The sequence below is a fragment of the Lepidochelys olivacea genome (assembly GCF_965140295.1).
Source record: "Lepidochelys olivacea isolate rLepOli2 genome assembly, chromosome: 17".
NCBI lineage: Eukaryota > Metazoa > Chordata > Testudines > Cheloniidae > Lepidochelys > Lepidochelys olivacea.
The window spans coordinates 14,752,032-14,778,807 of NC_140427.1; the positions used below are offsets into that span (position 1 = coordinate 14,752,032).

Below are 26,776 nucleotides of genomic sequence, written 5' to 3' on the forward strand. Positions count from 1 at the left end.
ATCTCAGAGCTCTGAGTACATTAAAAAAATAATAATGTATCAAACTCTTCCATACAAAGAGAACTGGAAAGGTCTTCACTGTGCCTGCCCCTAAATCCTGTTTCCAAAGCCCACGGATATCAATGGAAAACCTTATTTCCCAACCCTGCCTCTCCATGCCCACACATGCCAGTCATCAGTGTAAGCTTCTTGCATACTATAAAAAGGTCTATACTGCTCAAAAGGTTTTCCATAATGCTAAAATCAAACTGTATTAATTTTGTAAGACCACATTCTGAGATGTTCACAGTGCAGGGGCAAAGAGCAGGACTAGAGGCAAACTGCTTCTCCCCCTAACCCCCACGCACAAGCTGTTAAAAGCGTGTTTGAAATTGACTTAATTACGGTTTGCATTTCAACCCGACAGCAGTGACCACCTGGCACCATTCAGGACTCCATCCTCTTTCAGTACTTGAGCTACAGCAGGGGAAGAACATAGTGAGCTAGATCTTCAGCTGGTGTCAATCAGTGTAGCTCCACTGGAGGTCCACCAATTTACTCCAGCTGAGCATCTAGCCCAAAGTCTGTTTAGGAGGAAGGGCTTGCATTTTCCTATTATGATATATTGTTCCCAAGCTCCACATTTGGGATGCTTTAACTACCCACACCATTAAACTGGGCGAGAGTGATGAGAAAGTCCATGGGAATGGCTTCATGAGAAACATTATTTCAGTTTAATTGCCCGGGGCTTTGACCCCTTCCACCCCATTTTATCCTGCTTTTCACATATAATGAAACCCTACCAAACCTGCCAGGTTTTCTGTCAAAACTATGAGAAACTAAAAAGTTTTACATTCTTCTAACCCAAAACCTAAAGCAATTCAGGCATTTTATTCTCAGCCCAGCTTTGCAAGAGGTCATGAACATCAGCCAGTTTGGCCCAGATTTTGGTTTGAGGTTTCGTTGTGAAAATCTAATTTCAAGTCTGTTTAATAGATATTAATAGTATCTGGATAAGGGACGTATGAGTCAACAGTGTGCCCTTGTTGCCAAGAAGGCTAACGGCATTTTGGGCGTATAAGTAGGGGCATTGCCAGCAGATCAAGGGACGTGATCATTCCCCTCTATTCGACATTGGCGAGGCCTCATCTGGAGTACTGTGTCCAGTTTTGGGCCCCACACAACAAGAAGGATGTGGAAAAATTGGAACGCATCCAGCAGAGGGCAACAAAAATGATTAGGGGACTGGAACACATGAGTTATGAGGAGAAGCTGAGGGAACGGGGATTGTTTAAGTCTGCAGAAGAGAAGAATGAGGGGGGATTTGATAGCGGCTTTCAACTACCTGAAAGGGCGTTCCGAAGAGGATGGATCTAGACTGTTCTCAGTGGTAGCAGATGACAGAACGAGGAGTAATGGTCTCAAGTTGCAGCGGGGGAGGTTTAGGTTGGATATGAGGAAAAACTTTTTCACTAGGAGGGTGGTGAAGCACTGGAATGTGTTACCTAGGGAGGTGGTGGAATCTCCTTCCTTTGAGGCTTTTAAGGTCAGGCTTGACAAAGCCCTGGCTGGGACGATTTACTTCGGGATTGGTCCTGCTTTGAGCAGGGGGTTGGACTAGATGACCTCCTGAGGTCCCTTCCAACCCTGATATTCTATGATTCTATGACCCAGGAGCAATTCAGGCTCCAGTCCAGGATATGTGATCCACAGAGGACGTAAGATTGTTACAGATGCCAGCTAGAGGACAGGTCATTTAGCTCAAGGAACAGAGGCTTTAATTCTTAAGAGCTCTGATTTCGCACCCCCACTGATGGCCAAGCATAAAGCACAGCTAACCCCACTTTAAAACCCAACTCCTGTTTTTCCACAAGGAAAGGATCCCAGATTGCAGGGTTCTTTTAGGTTGGGCTCACAATTATTTATTTGTATTACTCTTGAGGCCTCCATGTTCTAGGCACTACACAACTACAGGACAGTTCCTTTCCCGAAGAGCTTAAACAGACAGAGTGGGAGAAGAGAGAAAGGCACAGATGTGTAAAGTGACTTGCTCAAGGTCACATGCAGCAGTTCAGTGGCAGAGCTGGGAACAGAACCCAGGTCTCCCAAGTCCCCAGTCAACACCCACTAGACCACGCTGCCTTTCACAATGCAATTATGCTTGCAGCCAGTGAAGCATCGTAACAAAAAATCACTGCCTTGTTGCAATACCATGTCACAACACTGTCTCCCTAATCTGAATGCATGGAAATGAGAGTCTGGCTTTGAAGGCTAAAACAAAACCAGTTCAAGTAGGTTAAGTTTCCCACTGTATTCACACAGGCATTTTATAGTATGCATCAAAGCTGGCTGAACATTGCTTTAGGTAGCCTAGGATAAGGTTTCACAGTACCAGGACTGAAGAGCCACATAGCCCTTTGGAAGCATGGAAACTCCGTCAACTCTTCTGAAAGTGGAATTCAATCAGGGCTTTACACTTTGCAGGTCAGGTTGTGAATCCCTTTCTCACTCTGAATTCAAAGGGGCTACCCCCCCGTAACTGTTCAATGTTTGTAAAGGTCTCACAATCTGGGCCTAAAAACGTAAATAAGTGATTTGAAGGTTAATAACCTTTATATATTAAAAGAGGGGTCCTCCCCCACACAACTGTCTGATGTTGCTGCAGTCAGGCCTGCACAAGCAGGAGAAAATGCCATCTTGCAATAACTTGCTGAATAGTACTACCTAAAGAAACAATGCTCTTCTACCAGTGTATGCTCCACCCGCATGCAAATTGTGTCCATAGAAAGAGTCGGTGGTATCAAGCCTGTCTCACATTGCACTGGGGCAAACAGGCCTGAATTAGGCCACCAAGTAACTGGGCATTTGGGCAAATGGCTGAAGATTTTGCAGCTGGATATAAAGACAGACACTGGACTAGATTTCCAGGGTATGTAAATGATACAGAAGTTAGGGTTGGTTGCAGGCCACTTCCATAATTATTAGGGAAAGGAAGAGTACTGCCATTTGGTTTGCTTATTAAGGAATGCGACTTTTAGGGACATCTCTTTCTTCCAGAATTTAGGCAGGAGTTCCAAACTCAGACAGGCTGTTACCTGACTTAAAATATCCATATTCTGAAAAGCTCCAGGCTTACTGTAACTGGTACATATTGTGGGCAACAAGACATGCAGAGATTCCTGTTTCACAAAACAGAACTTCATGGTCTCAGGCAACTGAATATGGAAACTGAATAGGGCATGCTCTGAATGTCTATATGTATTGCAGGTTGAGGAACTGTTTAACGTGAAATCCCATATCTCATAGATCATGGAAGCTGCTTCAGCATGTTTATGTAATTGGAGATGGTCTGCTGGCTTTAGCATGTGTGTTAAGAATGTGTCTGGTGTCTGTCTTGATGTTCTTATGTTTTCTCCAGCTCCATAGAGCTTTAAGTGAGTTTTAGGCTTCACTCAAGGAAACCAATTGTTTGTGATTTCTTTTTGTACCCATGCTGCTCAGGTCTTAATGGATAATAATGTGATTTAAGGCCTGTGAATGTTTGTATTTTGCCCAAGATGGGTCTAATCAGACTATAAGAGAAGATATGCCGTTTTCTGACGGAGAGATCAGATTTGCAGCACAGTTAATCTATATACTTGAACAAAAAGTGCCCATATCCATATTTGCTCATTTATCTTGTTTATTGATTTATCCATTTCCATCTGCCTCTTGTAGCCGGCACGGGGGGCGGGGGGGTAGAATAAAGGGACGCTTAAATCAAGTCACTTGCAGATATTAAGACTACACTATACAGTTTGGCAAGTTTATGAGGCTCGATTTTCCACTCTTATACTGCTGTAAATCAGAAGTAATTCTATTTCAGTCAATGGACCTGATTTTCCTATCACTTACACCAATTATTCCTGATTTACACTAGAGTAAGAAAACCAAATCGGGGGTCAAATTCCAAAAGTGACTTGGGACCCTTAAGAACCTAAATCCCATCAACCTGAAATGAGACTTAAGTGCCCAAGTCAGTTATCAAAATGGGACTTAGGCTCCTATTGTGCTTAGGCACTTTTGAAAATTGTAATCCTAGCTACTGTCTTTTCACTGGAGTAAACATTGGTATGAGATGAAAGCCAGGTCCCTTTTATCTGCAGTGTTTGATTTATCTAAGTATACTCTTCCTTTCACATTATGTATTTTAACTGGATTGTAGAAGATGTATTTTTATAGGTTTCGTACATGTAACAATATATACACTTGTGCCTACTGCATTATTTATAAACAGGCGTTTCTTAGAGACTTCTCTGGATTCATATTCATCTGTGGAAAAGAAACCATCAGGAATGTAACTGAATGTTTAACCAAAAACACAAAAGCTGCAAATAGCTGGGCACAACCATTCAGAAGCATTGTGGTGTAATGTATTTATAGAAGGGGCCATCTCTCATTTCAGCCTGATTATGATTAGTCATTTCCCATGTGGGTGCTTGACCACAAAACAACAACGTTTTTACTTCCCATCCCAAGACTTAAAACACACATTAAAGAATTTTTAGTAGTGTATGGAGGGGTATAGATGGAGGTGAAACAGTTAAACAAACCTAAGGAGGTGTTCTAATAAAATCACTTCTAAGCAGTTAATATCAAAAGAATCATGTTACAAGTCAAATATTTTTTCTTCAAGTGCTAATCCAATCCAAACAAGAGTTAGTGATAAATTAAACAAACACCGCACTTATTGGCATAAAATAAAAAGATGAATTGTTAATTTTAAACACGTGTATCAACAAGAGCAGCCGTCCTAAAAGGTTCTGTTGTCCAAGGAAAAGAAGTAAAGATGGGTTCACAAATTTAAATGTAATAAAGTTTTTCCAAGGAATGTGTACTGTACTATAAGACTACAGGAAGGTTTTAGTAGGAAACCAGAAACTTTCCTACATTCGAATGCTTTTAAGAAAAATTCATTGAACCTTCACTTGTAATTCAACTTGCTGTCAAAGGTCATGAGCTAAAATATACAGTTTACACTAAAAGCAAGGGCAGAATAAGTAATTGAATAACATCAGGAAATGGCAGAATACTGCCATTTTCCTAATGGATATAGTACAAGATTTACTCTTTCCAAATTCAATTTTAGGAGCTACTGTACAGAGGGGTTTATTTTTCTCCAGCCAGAATTTTGAACGTAAGAGATTAAAAAAACCCTCATACATTCAAAAGCACAATAAATATTGCAGCACAATTATTTTCTAAAGCAGACAAAAATGATTATTTCCTTGCAATGAGAAAATTCCCAGCAATAGCGTCTTAAACAGAACTGGAAATGCAAGTTGGCTGTTTAATATACACAGGTCGAAAATAATTCCATTACATCAGATCTCTCTGAATTATTCATGTGAAACAGATTTTCATGATTTAAATTCAAAAGATTTAAAATTATACACCTCAAATTGCTATGGATAGGTATGGCCTCTTTCTCCCAACGAGGTCTTGCTATCTCATTGTTTTATTCTCCAAGAAATGCTTTATGAGTGCTCTAAAACAGCATGCAAGATGCAATTCCATTTATTGCTTTTGAAAATGATGCATCTACTGGTACCTACTGCAGGCCAATAATACCACACAGTAATAATTACACCAAAGTGTATTGTTATTATAAAGTAGAAAGTCTGAGGAGGTCATTTTCAATATTTATTATGCAGTACAGTACAGGTTCATTTAAAACATTGCCAGCATAAGTCTTAATGTAGAAAATATCTTTTCATCAACAAAACATTGTGATTATTATCGGGAAACACTAGACTAAATTTTACTGCAAATCTAGCAACACTAGCATTTTATAATTAGATAGCCCCTTTCATCCATATATGTTAATTTGTAAGTATACCGTATTTACAAATAAGGTAGCATTATGCCAGTGTCTTACATCAGCTTTCCAATTAATCGTATGCCACTCAACAGCATTTATTTTTCATAGGTATTATACAGTCCGTTCCAATGGCTAAGCTGCTTTGCCTTGTACAATATTTCTATTAATACACCACCACCCTGTAGAACCTTCCATCTGAGGTTCCAAATGCTTTACAAATTAATTTACTAAGCCCTCTCTGCACCTGATTGGCAGATGAATGCTTTCTTATTAACCCCAATTTAAAAGTTGAGGTGCAGAGGGGCTAAATGTCTTTCACACAGTCACAGCACACATTAGTATGTGGCAGAGCCAAAACAGACTGCAGGTGTCCTAACTTCCAGTTTCCGTGCTATTGCCACTACACTACGTTGTCACCCTTGGGGGAGGCATGTCGAACTTGGCTTCCAACTTGCTGTCTTATTTGGCCCTGAATACATTGCAGGGAAATTCTTAGATGACAAAACATTCTTCAGTTTATAGGTTACCTCCAGGAACGTTTTGTGTAACACTCTGTAGTCAATTTTAACTTCACTGAATAATCAGAATTACAACAGAAAATAATTTGGCCCTATGAACAGAAATCAGCCCATTCTAAAATCCCAGACCTGAACACACCTGATATTAAGTATAGTTGAAAACTGATGCACGGGTATGGGTTATGTGGGATGAAACAAAGCCTTGGTTCTTAATACCTTCTACCTTGATCAAGTTTGGACTGCATGCCTAAATGTTGAGGCACTGGAGCATTCATAATTACAAGGACCATTCTCTTTTTGATAGAGGCATATAGTTTCTGTTTAGTATCAATGGGAGCTGACACAATAAACTTGGGATTTAAAAAAAAATGATGCAAAAAATAAATTATTATACAGATTAAAAAATTTTCCCAATGAGAAAATATTCTACTATGAAACCTAAATTTAAGTATCCAGTATAAAAAGAATCCTGTCCTGGTCTCTTTCAAAAACAAAGCCCAGAGCACCTGCTGTTTTATTATTTATTTTCTTAAACATCGGAGCTATTTTCCTTCACCTACCAAACCCTATTGAACAAGTTCTATAATTAACATCAAAGCAGTCTGAAAGCTGCTTGACGTGTTAAAAGCCTGTAAACAAGTAAGAAGCAATAAGGTGGTTTACAAGAGTAGAACATGTATTGGGAGAAGGGGGATAACTATAAAACATTCAACATTATAATAGAAGTCCCATTTTTATTAGAACTGTATACTTTTGTCACTTCATTTTTAAAATTTGCAATATGGGACTCATTTGGTCTAACACCAGAATAAACCAATTTGAATTTGATTTAACTTATTATTTTTCAAAACCTTCCCTGAATTAAAGGGATGCTTTGTGGCAAGATTAAAAAGATATCCTGGATTTGTTGTCTGTCGTTTAAATGTTTGCATTTTCAGATTACTGGCAAATTACTGTCAAGAAAGGCAAGGCAACTGTAGAGAAGCTAAATTAATTCTTTGTATCAGTCTTCACTGCAGAGGATGAGGGAAATTCCCACAGCCAAGCCATTCCTTTTTAGGTGACAAATCTGAGGAGCTGTCTCAGATTGAGGTGTCAAGATGGTATTCATCCAAGAGTTCTAAAAGGAACTCAACTATGAAATTGCAGAACTACTAACTGTGGTATGTAACCTCTTGCTTAAATCAGACTTTGTACCAGATGACTGGAAGATAGCTAACGTAATGCTGATTTTTTTTTTAAAAAGGCTCCTGAGGCCTTCTTGGCAATTACAGGCTGGTAAGCCTAACTTCAGTACCAGGCAGCCTGGTTGAAAGTATAGTAAAGAACAAAATTATCAGACACATAGATGAACACAATACATTGGGGAAGAGTCAACACAGCTTTTGTAAAGGGAAATCATGCTTCACCAATCTACTACAGGTTCCTTAAGGGACTCAAACAAACATGTGGACAAGGGTGAGCTGGTGGATACAGTGTACTTGGACTTTCAGAAAGCCTTTGAAAAGGACCTCACCAAAGCTCTTAAGCAAAGTCAGCAGTCATGGTAAGAGGGAACGTGTCTCATGGATCAATAACTGCTTAAAAGATAGGAAACAAGGACAGAAATGAATAATCAGTTTTGAGAGTGGAGAGAGGTAAATAGTGAGGTCCGCCAGGATCTGCCGTGGGACCAATGCTATTCGACTTATTCATAAGTGATCTGGAAAAGGGGGTAAAACAATGAGGTGACAAAGTTCTCAGACAATACAAAATTACTCAAGATAGTTAAGTCCAAAGCTGACTATGAAGAGTTACAAAGGGATGTCACAAAATTGGGTGACTGGGCAACCAAATGCCAGATAAAATTCAGTGTTGATAAATACAAAGTCATGCATTCTGGAAAACATAATCCCAACTACCCATACAAAATGATGGGAGTCTAAATTAGTTGTTACCACTCAAGAAATCTTGGATTCAATAGATCTCTGAAAACATCTGCTGAACATGCAGCAGCAATCAAAAAAGCTAAAATACGTTAGGAACCATTAGGAAAGGGATAAGTAATAAGACAGAAAATATCGTAATGACACTATATAAACCCATGGTAAACCTAAACCCTGAATACTACTTGCAATTCTGGCCGCCCCATACTGAAAAGATATTAGAATTGGAAAAAGAACAGAGAAGGGCAACAAAAAAGATCAGACGTATGGAAAGGTTCCCATATGAGGAGAGATGAGAAAAAAGTCTGGGACTGTTCATCTTGGAAGAGACACTGCTCAGGGGGGATATGATAGACGTCTATATAATCACGAATCACGTGGAGAATGTGAATAAGGAAGTGTTATGTGAAGGGATAAACACCACAAGAACCAGGACTCAACATGAAATTAACAGACAACAGATTTAAAAACAAACAAAAGGAAGTACTTCTTCACACAATGCATGGTCAACCTGTGGAACTCATTGCCAAGGGATGTTGGGAAGGCCAAAAGTATAACTGGGTTCAAAAAAATAAGACAAGTTCCTGGAGGATAGGTCCATCAATAGCTATGAGCCCAGAGAGTCCAAGACCCGCCACCCATGCCCTGGGTGTCCCTCAGCCACTGACTGCCAGAAGCTGGAACTGGACGACAAGGGACGGATCACTGGATAATTGCCCTATTCTATTTATTCCCTCCGAGGCATCCGACACTTGCCACTGTTGGAAGACAGGATACTGGGCTAGATGGACCATTGGTCTGACCCAGTATGGCCATTCGTATGTTCTTAAATTCACTTGCTTTACTGGACATTTTACTTAGTTAAATGGGTACTGTCCACTTGATATCTAGTCTCTCTATATAAACTGCTAAAACTACTGACATCCTAGGTTATTGATTTTGCTTTAAAAATTGCATTTTTCTATTTACTTTTTTTATTCTCTTCTCCTGATGTGAGAAAGACCCACACAGAGAACAGGAGAAATTAATGAAGGTCCCAATCCTCCAAAGACTTAAGCAAGTGAGTAATTTTCCACATGTAATTCTACTGACAACAGCCATAATTCAGGAAAGGATCCCTATTCAGGAAAGCACAGGAGAAGAAACATTAATTTCAGGTGTAAGTGCTTTCCTGAATAGGGATGGGCTTAAGGAGTGCTTTTATGCTTTCATGAATCAGGCCCTGTGTGTGCATTACCACCCATCGTCTTAAATCTTCGCAGAATATGGGTAACTGTGAAATTAACTAATGTGCAGAAGTGCTGACACGTACCAAGTAAATAAACAATGGGGAAAAAACATTTCTCTCTCAGCTTGTCCAGCTACCAGAGGTGCTGGAACAATTTTTATAGCATGGGTGAAAACCAAACTGTAAACCCTGGATATGACGGAAACCACCCTCAAGCCAGGCGGTGCGGCAGCACCAACGCCAGAATCTTCGATGGCACTTTTAACAGTACTAGGCAAACTTTCAGGCAAAAGTGATGTTTGTCAGTTGTGAGTATACCTTTTAATACTCGATTAAAATACTAAACTTCCATTCATTCTATCACAGGGCTGTTATGCAGTGTTAAGAAAAATTACCATTAAAAATGGAGTAATGTAGCTCTCCATTTTTCTTCCGGTGTCATTCACTATCCGTTCTAGGGAGACACTAATTTTCACTCACATGAACTCCCAAGGGCCTTAATTTTTTAACAGAGAAAATTGCTCTGGAGGAAAGATCATGTGGGTTAGGCCAAAATACGAAGACTAGGTTGTTGGATTACTGCTGCATGCTTCTATGTAGTAGTCGTCAGAGGGGCTCCACTGGGTCACAATGTCCCTAGGGAGTGGTAAGGACTGTAATGGGTGCAGGTATAAAAATTAGCCGTGGGTAAGCATCTATTAAGTTTTGCCCATTTTTCACTCAAATATTGGCCCCTTTTCCAGTGAAAAGAAGCCCACTCCTCTATGAAAATGGGATGGAGGGAGTGGGGGCATCTACGTTCAAAGCTGGAAATTTAGAATTTCTTTTTGTATTTAAACCCTGCAGGAATTCAATCATCATTTTGTTAAATTTTAAAGAAAAAGGGAAACTTGAGGTGCGTGAAGTTGTCCGAATTGAAGAAAAGTCTCCTTTGCAATTCTGGGGAAATTGTCAGCAGAGCTTTAGAACAGGGTGCATTGCTCACTATTTCTGCCAGGTCCTAAAAATCAGAATGTTTGAAGAAAGAGGAAATAATCGTTCTGATGCTTTTGGGGGGGGGGGGGGCATTTTCCTTAGAGAATGAAGATAAGAGCCTTGCTTGTAATGGGTCAAGAAGACTGGAGATACATCAGTTATTTCCTCAACAATGGGATGACATTTTTCATAAGGGCAGTATGTCCAAGCCTTGAAATAAAGACAGAATTCTAAAACTGGCAACAACTGTCACTTCCATGTTCACAATCAGAATACAGTTAAATGCAGTAACCACTCAGCCAGAGTGATGACATCACAAAGCATTGCTAGCTGTGAAAGCAATAAAGAAAGCGTAATGCTAGACTGAGGTAACGGGCATTCATATACCCATTTACTCTTGATTCTAATGAAGCTAAACTAGAAAGCAGCTGTTAATACCGATGTACTGGAAGGGATAAGCCTCTGAAACGTATAGTTTAGGCCTCTGTTCATCTGTGGGGATGTTTTCTGAGGAAGCCAGACCCATAATTCTGGGGGACGTGGATGAGGAGGCTTTGATGTTCAGTGTCAGGAATATGAAAATGGTTCTGTGATGTTTGGGTTACATTCTATCTTAACTCATGCACTATTTGGTATCTTACCCTCCATTTACTCATACCAACAAGAACACCCTGAAAAGAAACCAGAACTATATATTTTTTTCCTATTAGAGAAGAGCTTAGGTAGACAGTATATGCTCAAAAAAATTATAATTTCAGTTCCCTGGTTTTGTAGATGCCAACACTCAAGATATACCATTGCATTTTATGTCAATGTTGAAATATGGTGTTCTCATTAATGTTCCTCTTTTCAGATATTCAGGGTTCCTATTCTACGCATTTGTTTGCAACAAACATTGAAATAAAATGGTCTCCCTGTTGAAAAGCATCATGTTTGACTACCTCAGAAGGTGTAGTATGAGAATATTGCATTTTAAAAAAACTTGATGCCACTAGGTGGAAGGTTTTTTGTTGTTTTTTTTTTTAACTAAAACAAATGATATTAAATTTAATTTGTAATGAGAAACAAGCTTCTGAATAGTTGTAATGAAGTAATTTCAACTCTAATCCTCAGCTGAGTAAAGTTTCATTTTGTGGACCCTGGAAAAAATTTAGCAGGCTGAACTACGAGACTGCCAGTTGATACCTAGGGAAATCTGCGGGTCATGGGTTGTGACTTTCCTTAAATCAAAATAAAAACTTCTTATGCAAGCATGACGACGATATTATCATCCTTCCTAAACTTCGGATTCAACAATTCTTTAGGAAAGAAGCCAGAGGCTAGTTCATTTCCAAGCACCTCAATAAGGATTAATTTTTGCTTTGTTCCTTATTGGTAGTATTCTTAGGAGCTTTAAAGACACCAAATCAATAGCACTGGCCATATGAAATATAGTTAATCTCCCATTGCGATACATTTAATCATATCTGCTTGCAATTCAGTTTCAGCACCAAGAGTTTAGAAAAAGGGTGGTCAACTAGGGCATGACAGCTCCTCCCTGGTCAATACACAATTAAGACAATCTTACAAACAATTCGCTGGGAAGCCCATTGTCCATTTCCCTGATAGTGTTCTACAGATAATCCATAAGACTCTGCAAGGTACTGGCCACCCTAAACGCCTATTGAAGTCAATGGAAGTTTAAGGGCATTTTCGTAATGCGTAACGCATTAATATAATGGTCAAAAGAGCTTAAGGCCAGACTTTCAAGTGCTCAGTGTCCGCATCTGGGGCCAGATTTCTAAAGAAGCCCCACACCCATTATGGCTACAATTTCAAATGAGCTCGACAACTGGTGCACCCATTTTGATGCTTAAATGGGAACAGAGCTCTTAAAAATTTGGCTCCATTTCTGGGTGTTGAGTGCTTCTGAAAATTCCAGCCATATCACATTATATATTCAAAACACCTTATAGGGATTATCTAACCCTCATGACATTTCTGCAAGATACCTTGGGTAAGAATTATCTCCATTTTATAGAAGTGGACACTGGGACAGAAACGGGAAGAGACCTCCCCCAAGCCACACTGAGTCAGTGGAAGAATCAGGTACACAACTCAGAGGCCTTATATCTGCCAACATAGGTCTTCTTCAAAACCATACTGCTTTCCAAGCAGCAACGATATTATGGTCAATTAAAAAAGTACAGATGAACCTCCTTCTATTGTTACGAATTACACCTGATAGGACACGCACACAACTGCTGTGAATTATACCTGGTAGGACACGCACACAAATGCTACGAATTACAGCTGGTAGGACACGCACACAAATGCAACGAATTATACCTGATAGGTCACGCACAGTTTGAATCTAGGCTGAGGCACATAAACAAAGTCCACAACTGTAGAGTTCCCAAAAAACACCAAGTTTATTACGCTCGAGTGTGGTGCCCCCCTACTAGCCAGGAGTGGACCCCGAATACAGATTATACAAAGGTTATATACTTTTTAGCAAAGCATGTTGCCCTCGTGCATCGGAAACCTTAGCCAATAAACAAACCCTTTTCTTATCTACCACCTATCCCTGCTTGGTGCATTCCTCATGCTAAACTAGTATGTTAATTGCACAGCATGGTCCTAAAGCCATGCATTAGTAACTTTTATTATCAGGATGGGAGGCCTCACATCAAAGGCCAGGAGATAGGGAGTTTAGGGACTGACAAAGAACAGATACCGGGAGTCAAGGCAGCCTGGAGACAAGGAGGAGGATTTTCACAGGAATGCAGTATCTAAGGAACACTCCTCCTGGTGCATGATGTGCTTGCTTTTAGACAATGGTGGGCCCCAAACCAAAATGGAGTCACATGTGCTAACTTTTCCTTAACACTATAGCACTGGGACAGGGAGACTTCATTTCTTTCAAGTCCTTAGTAAACACGCTCCCTGAGAATACTAAAAATGGGTTCATATCACAAAGTTCAGATCTAGCTGTGAGTTTTTGACACACTAACTTTTTGTCCCATTTCTAGATATGGCCCACCATGCTACAGGGCCTATGATCTGAAGCACACTACAAATGAAACTGTATCAAAAGACCTAGTTCCACCATCATCCAAGCCTTTAAGCAGACTTGCGGGGGCATGTGAAATTATTCATCTACACTATGAAAGAGACCCATTTTGTTCACCAGGGTGGGAGACAACCATGTCGTAAGCAGGTTCTTAACCACAGTTAATCATCATCTAGATGGGGCCCTATCCTGAACTTTTTACAATATACAGTTGCCTAAATTGGAGCCTGCAGATTGATCTAGACAATTCACATGGACTTTCAATGGAAGCTGAGACTCTGATTCCTAATGCACTTCTCTAGAGATTGGTAGCAAAATATTTACTAGCTTGATGGTGTGGCTCCAATGGGCAGACATTTTCTAGTTTGCTTATGGTCCAAGAGCCAGTACTGAGCTATAGCTCCCTGTCTTTTAAACACATGTATGCTCATTAACTGGTAAAGGCAGTGTGTGGGGGTAGAGAGGAATGTGTTCATTTCTTCCCAGTTTCATTAGTACTGAGGGAAACATTTATCACAGAGCAGCCATTTTGAGTCGATGGCACTTCCCAGTATTTGTTTTAACCTATTTAGCAGCAATAGCCTTAGTAATCAATTTGGCTCACAATTACTATTTCAAAAGCAGCCTCATATGCAAATGAAGGGGGGCGGGAAAGCACTTTACATAGCTATATGTATATATAACAAAAGCACTTTACATAGCATATATATAAAAACAGTAACATTGCCAGATGGTATAATGCTGAACAGAATTAATTTCACACATGATGTTTTCAAGGTGTTAGAACATGTCACAGCTTCTGTTAATAAAATATCTCCCTTTCCCCTCCTCCTTTTAAACTAAGAAAATGCTAAATTCCCACTAGGCCATATTTTACATTACATGTGTTTTCAATTCTGATAAGGGCAGATGATTGCTTGCAAACCTAATTACAGTCAAATGAAAGTCTCTCAGAACCATCATTAGCAATTAGGACCTGCCAGATTTGCAGTGTATCATTTAGAGAGGTATAATTCAATTGCTCATTGAAAAATTGCAGGTGAAACTGGTGATTGTAAAGGGGGAAAAGCCTGCAACACGTCACTGCAGGCAAATCTTCAATAAAGTGGCAGCTTCTATGAACAGTTGATCAATGATTGCAGGTGTTTGCTTCAGCACGCCACAAAGCACAGCTCATCACGTTGCTTGGAAAATGTTAGCTGCATACTGTCATCTCTTGCCTGGCTTAGTGAATGGTTCTGGATTTCACAGTGTGTCGATGTGCGTGTGTTTTTAAAAAGGAAGCCAAAGGGCCTTTCCAGGAACTTTATTAAATCTGTGTGGATGTGCAAAGCAGAACAATAGGTGCATGCAGCAATACATAATTCTTCAGTGCTTTTCACAGAATACCAAAGTCCCCTTTTATGCCCAATGAGCTCAATTATATATTATTAGGCCCCAGAAGTTGTTTGGATGCTTTTCAGCAGCTGGATGCCTTCACGACATACTGGAAATGGGGCTGTGGGTTAAGCGCAGCTGAAATTTCTGTGACCTCTGCTCAGAAGCAAACCATTCACCATCACAAAACCTGCTTGTACTTCAGCACAGTTGGTCACAAATGGTAATTTCCAAGAGGGAAGTTAGAATGGAGAAGAAATAATAGTGGAGTTTACACACGCACATACACAGAGCATGTGTGTGTAAAATAAGAGACGATCCCTTTCAAAGAAATAGTGATCAGCAGAGCAATAAAAGCCAAACCAACTACTCAACAACACTGCAATGACACAATGACGAGGGACGGGATAATGCTGAATACAGCAAGGTTTCCAGCCTGCTCAAATAAGGCATCTCACATGAAGAGGCTCTCCTTTTAAGACCCCTTCCACACCCATGCTACTGCACAACTTGTACTGACAAATGGGCCATTCTTTTCAGTATTTGCCCCTATATAGATTCTTCTACACCCCTACCCCACAACTGCACCCTTCACCTACTGCCTAGTCCTCCTCCCATTCAGAAATTCTTCCTCCTTAATCCCAACTATCTGCAAAGGACACCTTAAATCTTAAAATAGATTTAACCTTCTATTATCTCCCTCTCCCATTATGTTATTACGTCCAATTGATGTGCGTGCACAGCTCACTGTTACCTGTATGTTGTCTACTCCTTACCCTGTAAAGTGGGTTTTAACTGCTGTAATCTAAATTTTCCACACTGAAAAAGTTGATTTTCCAAATGGTTAAGAAAAACTACATGCGAATGAAGCCTCCCAGCCTCACAAGAGTTGAAGCATATATATAAAAAGCATGTGATGAAGTGTTTTAGAGATGGTGTTAATAAGGTGAACTGAGAAACAAAACCAAGTAAACAGTGCCCTGTCGTGAAGTACAAAGCCAACAGATACTGTATGCAGCTTCATTATAATAGTGCTCCCTTTATAACCTTGTTGCATGTGACATTCATTTTATTTTAACTTGTGATCACAACACAAAATATATGCCTTATAGGTTGCAACATCTGCTTTTTTAATTTAATAAAAATAGCTGTGCTCAGATTGATTAAATAAAACTACTACTTTCTTCTAAAAAGTAAAATATGCCACTTTGTATTAGGAGATTAAAGTACTATTGAATCATATTTCCTATGGGCCAAACACTGCCCATAGTTACAAAGTTGGCTTGGAAGGCTTTTATGAGTAAATGTTAGTAAACATCAATTTCACTGTATACATACAAACCAATGAAAAAACTTTCCAGTGATGACTGACATTTACAGATAGGCAAAGAAAGAAAAATGCTACTTGAAAATTTATTAAGAGTTGGATTTAAGGATATTTACTTTGTGAATGTTGACGTGACGTTGACAATTTGTGCTTTAAGGTTATAAAACTTCAATTTTTGAATTTCAGCATCTACTGTCATTAAGTAATTATTGTCTGACTCCCCTCAGTTTCATCCATCCATAATTTCCTTCAACTGTGAAAATTTCGAACTGATAAAAATGAAAAATGTTATTATATGCTGAAATTATTTAAAAAAAAAAAAGAAAATTTCGGCCAAGCCCCACTACAAGCAGTATTACTCTCACAGCGCTCAGGGCCTGATTGTGTTGCCACTGAAGTCAAAGGCAAAATTCCCATTCATTTCACGAGTGCAAAATTAGACCCTCGCTAGGGCAGAGTCTGGCCTTCCGTATATATCTTGTATTGCAAAAACATCTATTTCCTCACCTACAGTATACTCCAAGGTGCTTCTCCTCTGATCTGCTGCTATTTTACAGTGGTGTAAGCCTATTGATTTCAATGGAATTACTCCTGATTTACACCAGTTAAGTGGAAGGAGAATCAGGACTTCACTGTTAAACATATGGTATATGTCTGCACACCATATATTGACATCCCCCATAATCTATACAAACGGATGGGTCTTCTTCCCCCTCCTCCCCCCCCCACACACTCTTTGTGACACAGAGTCACAATTTTCAGCCAAACACTTAAACCATTGTAGAGGGTTACATACAATACATACAGTTGCTTGTCTCAAAGCCCACCCACAATTTGATTTTCAATTAGCAGCTCTTGGAAAGGCAGTAATAAAAGCAGTTGCAAAGAGCACTCAGATGTCATTGAAAGACTGCAAACCCAAACTGTAAATAGCACATTGTAAATCGCTTGTCACCACTGTCAACTCTCGCTGGAATCACACAGCAAGTGACAATCAAACCCATCTGCTTAGCTCCCAGACCAATGCCATCACAAACCGTACAGCTATTACCAAGCTCCCCATTCTCTCTCTGTTACCTGCTATGTATAGTCTTGTTTAAGGGTGTGCAAGGAGCACTGCTAATTACAAGCACAGATTAGAATGCAGAGCATGGCAACGGTTATTTCATCTTCTGCAGCAAAGATTTGTTGAACTACTAGAGCGCGCTAGTACCTTTACATCGGTGGAAAAACAAGCTGTGATTAAATCAGCAGAACAATTAATAGCAGCATGTTCTATTGTAAAGATGAAGTTGGGGGAGAGTGCCCATAAAGATCAACCACAAAAATCACTTGCTTTTTGACTTTAGGTTCCCTGGACAAAGGGGGCACCAGTCAAGGAGGTAAAGTATGTAATTCCTGAAAATAAAAAGACTTGGTAATGTCCAACGGATAAGGAGAAGGGGGACTAAGTGATTCATATACTGCGGCAACATTTAGTGGCTTCATAGAATGGAGTTTTTGAAGCATGAGCCCCAAACGGTGATATATTTATCATTTGTAGGTGCCTACTTCAGTAGCGTTTGTCTCTCTTCCTTCTCTTTCAGTTGATTGTCCCATCCCCATTAAAGCTGCTCTTCTCATCGGTCTCTCCATTTCTCCTTTTATTCGTCTTCTGCTCCTGGCACTTCTTTTTCAGGCTGCCCATTCTTAACTGCCCGTAAGCATTTGAAACGGAAATTCAAACCAGAGCACGTACCAGTGGTATTGGTAAGTGTAACAGCCCCCTGCTGCAGGTCACCCTCACGAATAGAAGCTAGGACCTTCAACTCTAATGCACAGGGCTCCACCACTGGAGCTAAAGGCATGACAATGTTCGAGGAGTAGGAGTGTTAGACTCTTGTATTTTATGGGGAGCAACCCCTAAAACCAGCGTGTTTCGTACTGCATGCTCTCAGGACCACATGCTCTCAGGTCTCCATTACTGGAAAGAAGGCTACAGAACCTCCTACTAGAGATGATGGAGAAAGTAATAGGTAGGAAAATTATGGTCAGGAAACTAAAATTTTTTTTAAAAAAAGATGGCTTATCTATTATCTGCAATTGCCAACTCCCACTGAGTAAAAACAATGACAAGCTGACCCACACAACTATTTTTCACAAATGCAATTCTTTTGCTCACACTCTCCCTTCCACTTATTATACTAAGCATGAAAAACACTACTAGTTAAAAACCCGGGCATTTTTGAAACATGATGATAAATATTTTTATCCATTTTCTTACTTCAAAGTGTTTGCATTTAAAATCATTTGTCAAGCTAAAAAAAACAATAAAAGTAAAAACCACACAATCCAACAACAAATTTTAAGGAAATAAAGCCTAGAAGGTTGGAAAATATATTCTGAGGAGTCTTACATTTCCATATTGCCAAGTCAAGTCTCCTTCAGGCATGTAATATGTGTATTTACAAAAAGCAGAGTTCAAAAGTCCTTTTCCTAGTAAAAATGTTTCACATTTTCTGGATTTTAATAAACTTGTAGGCACTATAACCTAGCTGGATAAATACCTGCATGAACACTGCAAGGTTTTCTTCCAAAAACTAATTAGCAGCCCTTATGATCGTTAACTTGAATGAAATCCATTTGATGAGAGCACTTCATCTTGTAAATCCTACATGTGAGAGTTACATTCAGCTGATAACAGATTTCACAGAAGCATGTCAGCCAGGCTGTTAACCACCATTGAAACAGTGAACAATCTCAAGGTACGCAACACTTCCCAACAGGGCTGTACTGTAGCCAGGATTTCACTCCAACATGGGAGTGCAAGTGACGACATCAAGATTGTATCATTTTGCACCCATGTAACATGCACATCTGGGACAATTCAGCATTTCTTGTTGAAATGCAAGATAAATACATTTTACTAATGACGCCCACACACACAAAATAGCCCTAACAAAGCAGATCCCCCACAGCCCTTAGATTATCTTCTCACTAGTATGCCCATATCCTTACTTCTCTGCCAATTTTAAAATCAATGGGCCCTATTTCCTCTCATTCTGATGTGACTAATACTATTGACTTCAGTGGTGTGAATCACTCTCATCCAAAAACCCCAGGAGACCAACTGACTGCTGGGAAAGGCCCCAGTGCTGGCTGGGGAAATTAGAATAAGGGTGTATGATTGTGAAGTGGTGCGGGAAGAGAGGATGCTTCATTAATACAGAAAACAAAACTGCATTTGGAACCTTTCCTTTGCCTAGTTTCTGTAAGTTGTTTACTACTTGCAGAAACACAAAAAAAAGAAGGAAAGATATGCAGGATTGAATGCCTCTGGGTAGGTCTTCTTAAATAAGCTTTGCCATCTTTTCAATGACCCTTCTCTCTCAGTTTAAGCGCTAAAATCACTGGATTTGTCAGCCCCTAAACTGCTTATGAGAGTGTGTTCTTATCTGAAGAGATGTACCTCAATCACATGCATTAATTGATATTGGGTAGGATACTTTATTCCTTCTCACTCTGTCTTTTCTCAATCTTATCCCTCTGGAATTAAGATCAGATTTACCAGCTAAAAGTGAAACCATTTTCCACGACATCTGTCAGCTCAATAGCTTCCAAGTCGGTAGATATTTATCTTAAAAAAAAAAAACACAAAAACAAACCACTACTTCACTACAACCTCATAAATAACCTCCATCAGCAGCTAGGCTGACTCTTTCATTGCTTAAGAGCCCAGTAGAAGGTTTGCATCTGATAATATGCGATAACATGGGAATCAAATGATGTAAGAAGTCAAGTTTTATGAAGATGATGCACACTGTAGACACTTAAAATAACTAGATCCTCTTACAAGGAACAGAGTCAGAAATTAGTGTCAGAACATAGAAAATGCTTCTCTTCCTCTTCAATCCTTCAACGCACAATTTTAAGTCCCGACTGAGTTTTCTACTCTTCTTAATGAACAGCTCTGTTGTGGAAACTGCCGATTCAAATTTTAAGATAGCAATATCTACTCCAAACAACACAATAGCTGCAGCAGCTTTATTAAAGACAATTCACCAACTTTCAAAATAAAAAAAATTAAAAAATAAAAGATAAAATAGTATGCATGCCAAACAGGCATTTTAAGTTGCCCTCTGTGCTGAAACACTCCTCTCTAACTACCTTAGCTCTAAACATTGTAAGTTTAAAAATACTGCAAATGATTTTTTAATCTATATTTACAACTTTGATTACTAAAAATGAATAAATAGTCAATTTACTTTTACTAACACTTTATTTACTCTTTGAGCTTCCCCCAGCTCAGACAATGAAAGTCACCTTTGCCTATAGTCATTTCCACTTTCAGGTTCTCAGTTCTGCATCATTTAGGTTACAAACACTGCAAAGAAGGGCTTAGTCGTTTACTGTTTTCATTGGAATTAAAAACCAACAGGGAAAGAATTGTATTAATCTTAGGTAAAAGCTTGTTTTTAATCACAGGTAAGTTTAGGACAAATTTGAACTTGTATCGTCTCTTAACTCTGCCATTTTCCAGTTTGACAGGCAAATTAGCATGATATTTTTATACACAATATACGAAAGCATCCAAAGGATTAGCCTTCCATACATAACTGATAGAAATACAAAAATATATGCAAAATATATGCGGGACATATATATTTCTCATCAAAAAAAGCTCTGGAAGGAAAGCTTTTTGGGTGGGGGCGTTTTACTGCCCCCCCCCCAATATCACACCTGACACTAAGGTTTTTTTCTTTTTTACATGAGGAACAGACTTTTCTACAGATTGTTGAATTCTGAGCCCAAGTTGCCAGGCTCCAGCACTGTCATCCTGGATGCTGTGCACTCATTCATGTCCTCACCTGTGAGCCACAGCTACTGCCGTAAGAATAGCACTGTAAGGTAGGTGTGAAGTTCTTGCTCAGGGGAATGGTGATTAGTAACCCAAAAGAGTACACACTAGTACCACAGACACTCTACAAATGAGCTCCTTGTACAGTAATCAGTCTTCCAGTTCCATTTGTCTTGATTAGTAGCTCCCCTTCTAACAATTACCTCACCTTGCCCTTGTTATTCAGAGGGAGTCTCATGCTTCTGTGTACAAAAGCTCAAGTGAACAGAAGCATATTCATACTACAGAGTCATCCTGATTACTGCTGGCTTCTCTGCTGTCCTGTGACGCTGCACTCCCCTGCCTTGCCAGTCTCACAGCCTGCCCAAGTGAGGCTCTGTAGTTTAAGGGAAGAACTTGCAGCCTCCTGCATTCATGCTCCTCGCCTAGCACCTGGAGTCATTACACAGGTCTCCTTTCCTCACATTCCATCTAACATTCCCACTCAGTGTACCTCTCCTCCTACCAGATAAGCTAGCTGTAAATGAAAAAGAAAACACCAGGTGGCCCAACAATAAGGCAACCGGAAAGTGGTTAAAAGCAGCATAAGACCCGCCCAGATCTAGCATATTCCACGTACTATACATGAAGTGAAGATATCCAACCCTTCCCCCCCCCAACAAATAACTTGTCTCCCACCTGTTTGAGCCCCTTCAGTAATTTCTTCCTTTTCCCAAGGTGTTGACAAAGATTGCGGTCATTTTCCCGGTCCGAGCTGTACTGGTGATGGTTAAGTCTGTGCTTTTTTGGATGGTACGACAGCCCATTGGTAAGTGCTTCCCGTTTCTTCTTGGCCAGAGGGTTCTGGTGCTTTTCCACACGTTCCTGAGGCTTCAGTGCTACGTCCTTCTGCACAAGAGGGTAAAGAGAAGGGAGGAGAGAGAGGAGAAAGAAAATACAGAATTATTGGTTGTGGTACAGGCTGGGAAATGACTTTTCATGTTAAAAAACAAGCCCATTGCATTTGTGCAGCTCTACTTCACTGAAATAGACTGGGACAGATCCACAGGCTCTCTCTGTATCCAGCGCAGTTCAGAGAAGGCACCACAAAGGAAGCAGTAAACCAACTTTGTGGGTTGATGATCATCAAGCCACCAACCACTGGTCCAGGAACAACTCAGGGAAGCCTCTGGGTTGCTCTAAATTCTACCAGCTACAACGGCCTGCCCGAAAGGGCTGTTCTGCCAGGCAGGGATCACCAAGTGCATCAACTAAATCCCCCAGCCCTGGCCACATCAGGGGCTGCATGGGGCCCCAGCACAGAAGGAACTGCACTGACTCTGTGCTGCGGAGAGAGTTTGTATATGTTGCGAATCTCCAGCTGGCTGACTGAACTGACTTTGGCAAGGCTGCTCTGAATCTCCACAGAAGTGCAAAGCAGCTTTAATTTGGATCTAATGGGTTCTCTCTCAACCAAAGAACTTTAAGTGTAGAATAAAATTGTAAGGCTACTGGAATTGAGGGTTCAGATACATCAAGTGTCATTACTCATTAAAATGTTACATGACTCACTCTCAGCACACACATATATACCCCCATCCAACCCTGTCTCTTGGCTTGAGTTCATCAGCACCAATATTTGCAAACACAACCCATTTACCAACTGCTTGTACATTTATTAAGTCATGCGCTTATAATGCTTAAATTAACAAACACCACGTTTTTTAAAGCAGTCTCTAGACTTTCAAATTTCTTTAGGCACATTTATATTTGGGCCCAAAGCAAAACAAAGGCCTGATCCAAAGCCCATTGGAGTGAATGGGGGTCTTTGCAATTACTTCAGTGCGCTTTCAGTAAGGCCCACCTGAACCACCCACCCACACAAGTGTCTGGGGAAGTTTACATCTAGATCCAAACTTTGTAACTGGCCCCTACCGCTGCCATTTGCATGATCATCTCTTGGCTGGAGACACCCTCAGATCCTTGGTAATAATCAAATTTGGATGCAAATTTTGTGGCTCAAGCCCACCACTAATTGTTTCCCTATAAACTTTAGACTATATGAGCCTTTTATTTTTAAATAGGTTTGGAAAGATTAGTTTTTACAGTTAATGTTGAACTCACCAAACACGCACAAACCAACCAAAATATATATTTCCATCAACAATAATCTAAATTTAGAGACAAAGAAAGAAAAATTATATTTGAGAACTTTTTATTAGAGTTTAATTTTAGGATTTTGTATGTTTTGACGTGACGTTGACAATTTGTGTTTTATTGTTAAAGCTTTAACTTTTTATATCTCAATCTCTAGTCATTAAATAATTGTCTGACCCTTCTCATTATCTCAATTGGATATAATTACCCACAGCCTTGAAAATGTAAATAGATAAAAATAAATGCTTAAAAACAGATATTTGTCAAAATTAAAAAATAAAAATTGAATTCTGCCAAGTCTATTTAGACAACATAACACTGAGCATACTCTGCTAACATATCAGGCTGAGTGGACCTTGAGCACCCACAGGAAAAGCTACCAGCCTTCGGACCTCAGTTCATTGTAACTTCAACATTACAACTGCTGATGGAACAAGCTGGGAATGAAAGGTAGAGCATGAGAAAGCTCTCCAGTGCTGTTGGTCCTCTTAGCACATGCAGGTCCGGAACCAGAAGAAGAAAATACCACAGACTCTGCCAAAAATATTGTATAAGAAGCCAGACAAATTTTCCTGACCTGGATCAGTGAACATAGTACACACCTCATCATCCATTTGCCTTTTGTTAGAAAACTCCCTCTAAATGCTTACCTCACAGAATTTATACCTAAAATCATTAACAGAGTTAGTTAAAGTGGAGGCGGTCACTATTCAACTTTGATATTGAAAAGAACAGGGAGCATTTTACAGTCATTAGAGAGGACTAAGAGCAAGGACTCCGGTTCTATTCCCAGGTCTGCCATTCACTTAAGGCACCTTAAGTTCCTTAGCTTCTCTGTGTCTCAGTTTTATCCATTTGTTACTATCCATTGCAGAGGAGAGTTAGTAGCCTTAATCCATGTTTGTGAAAAAGCTTTAAGATCAAGGCACTTCACCTCTCTGTGCTTTAGTCTCCCCATCCCTCCTCTGTGTATAGAGCTTTCAGAACCACTGAAGAAAAGCATCACATACAGACTTGGCAGAATTCAATTTCTAAAAAAAATAATTTTGACGAATACCACCAACATTTAATTTTTTTTTAAAAGCTTCAAAATAAGCTATTTAAATGTTCACAGTTGGAGAATGAAGGAGGGTCAGAATAATTATTTAATGACCGTAGATGTTGAGATTCAGAAAATTAAAGCATTATAACCATTACAACACAAATTGTCAACATCACACATCAAAACATACCAAGTCAATATCCTTAAATTAAACACTAACAAGTTCTCAGGCAAAGAAAGAAAAACGCTGCTTGCTCATCTGTAAATTTCTGCTATCATGGATGGATATTTTTATCAGTTGGCGTGTGTACGTTGAAAATCGACATCTACCACTAAAAATCTAACCCTCCCAAGCCTAATTACAGTGCAGCTAGGTCATTATTATTAATATGGAATAAGTGAAAAGTGTTACCTTGTCTTCCCATTCCCACTAAAATAACGTCCCCTTGCCTAAGAGGTCATGTTTTGACCGATATTTTTCCACAGGATTGTTAAGGTCAGATCCTCAGCTGATATAAATCAGCATAATTCCATTGACTTCAGGGGTACTATAACGAGTTGGTGAATAGATTTTAAACTCAAAAGGTACCATCATCATCATCTGGTCTGTTCTTCTGCATTACTCAGGGTAGAGAACCTCACCCAGTATTTCCAGCATTGAGCTCAGTAATTTGTGGTTGAACTGTACTGAAATAGTCTGACAAACTCTTTTAGTAAAGCCATATTTTCCACAGACCCCCCCTTCACATTAAGTGGACGTGCCAGAATTACAATTCATATGCTGTAATGCACTGAAACAAAAAGGTACTTCATTATGAAGGAAGCTATGCTATAGCTGAGCACACAATCACACTTTATTCTGTGAAGTCAGCATAAAAATCTACTGGTTTATGAGGAGCACTTACACAAACCCGATCGTATTTGTACCCAGGGACTTTGTTAGGCTACCGGATTTAGTGTTTGTGCCTTAAAACCACTATCAGGACCCACTGTAAATTCCAAAGGGGTGGGGAGGGAGAGAGAGGGGAGAGACTTTTGTGGGAAAAATATTCTCCTAATGGCGAGAAAGCTTCTGCAGGAATGTTTCCATGGCTAAGAATCTAAATGCAACAGTGGCTGAATTCCAAACTTATAAAATGTCTCGAGGGTCTAATACTTCTATCAAGAAGTGACTAACTCCCATTAGCATTAATGAGAGCTGCTGGATGGGCCATAATTCCCTGCTGCTCTGAAGGGTAGCCCAGATACAGTTGGGTTAAATCTTTTAAACCACCTCCCTCACATATCTGTGCTAAATTTGCCAACAATTCTGTTGAGTTTAGAGCCATCACTATGCAGAGTCTAGTTAGTTTATTATTTGGAGTGGGATATACCTGTAAGGGCATCTCTCAGTGTACACCCAAGGCAAGTGAACACATGGGACCTTAAGTTTTTGGGGCCAGGTCATGACCTAATTCTCAGACAGGAGATAATTGCTGCATTCCCCAAAATAAGTGATATGCTCTGCTCACTGCTAGAAAGAGACAAAAGCAACGCATACATGCAGCTCGCAGTTACAAATCATGAAGTGGGTCTCACTTCCAATTTGCTGAGTTACCTTTGCATTAACTTTAGATAGCTCAATACAAAAAAATCAGAACCAATTTACTCCAGAACAGGCACCAGCCTTTTGCTGCCTTATATCGCCGTAGGATTCATAACTGAGTGCTGAGGCCAAAATCTTATCTCTTTGAAGTCAAAGGCAAAACTTCCCACTGCCTTCAATTTCACCAGGATTTAGCCCCTAGAAAATTAAGACATGACTCCAGTTTTTCATCTGCAGAACTGACTGGCAGGTGAAGGAAGTGGCGTAGCAAGAGCGGTACTGGGTTTATAATGGCACCACTGGCTCCATGGCGCCGGGATCACACTTGGGAAGGGGCCCATAATCTCGGGTTGGGAGGAGGAGGGGGGGCTGAGGACAGCAGACAGCATGGTGTGTCTGGCCCTGCCTTCCTGCAGCAGCTCATACCATTTGGCATAGCTGGGGGGCGGAGAGGGGGCTCAGCCAGCCCGGGTCAGGGGTTTCTGGCTGCCACGTGTGCACAGAGCTCCCTCACCCGCCCCCCCAACACCCATTATTCGAATGTGGAGGCCAGGGGGTGTGGGGGTCCCAGCCCAGGCTGGGCAGGAGGTGGCACCAGCAAGGGTGCTCCTTGCTCCAGGTAAGCCTCCACCAGCAGCGCCCCCAGGGGAGACCCAGCACGCCCCCTGCCCCATCCCCTCCTCCCCCCAGCAGCCCCAGGGAAGACTTCAGGCCAAACTGCTCTTTGCCCATATGCCCCACCCTGCAGGGTACAGTACGCCAGAAAAGGCCAGGTTTGACTTTTTTTTTCCCTTCCAGCTTGGAAGCCTCTGAACTAGGCCACTGTCTGACAGAATAACGAATTACATACATCACTGGATGTGTTCTGCTGTGGTAATTCCTTTGTTCCTCTCTTTGAAGCTGCTGGGGAGAAAGGAAATAGATAGCAGAGGGCT

At 40.3% G+C, this 26,776-nt stretch overlaps 1 protein-coding gene across 5 annotated transcripts in view; it reads right to left on the reverse strand.

Annotated features, from left to right (window-relative positions):
* AUTS2 (activator of transcription and developmental regulator AUTS2) overlaps nt 1-26,776 on the reverse strand; it is a 986,777-nt gene that overhangs the window by 705,176 nt on the left and 254,825 nt on the right. For all 5 annotated transcript variants that reach the window (XM_084650935.1, XM_084650936.1, XM_084650938.1 and 2 more), the window contains exon 2: nt 21,757-21,966. In XM_084650935.1, the coding sequence (XP_084507061.1) occupies nt 21,757-21,966 (210 nt within the window). The remainder of the gene's footprint in view (nt 1-21,756; nt 21,967-26,776) is intronic.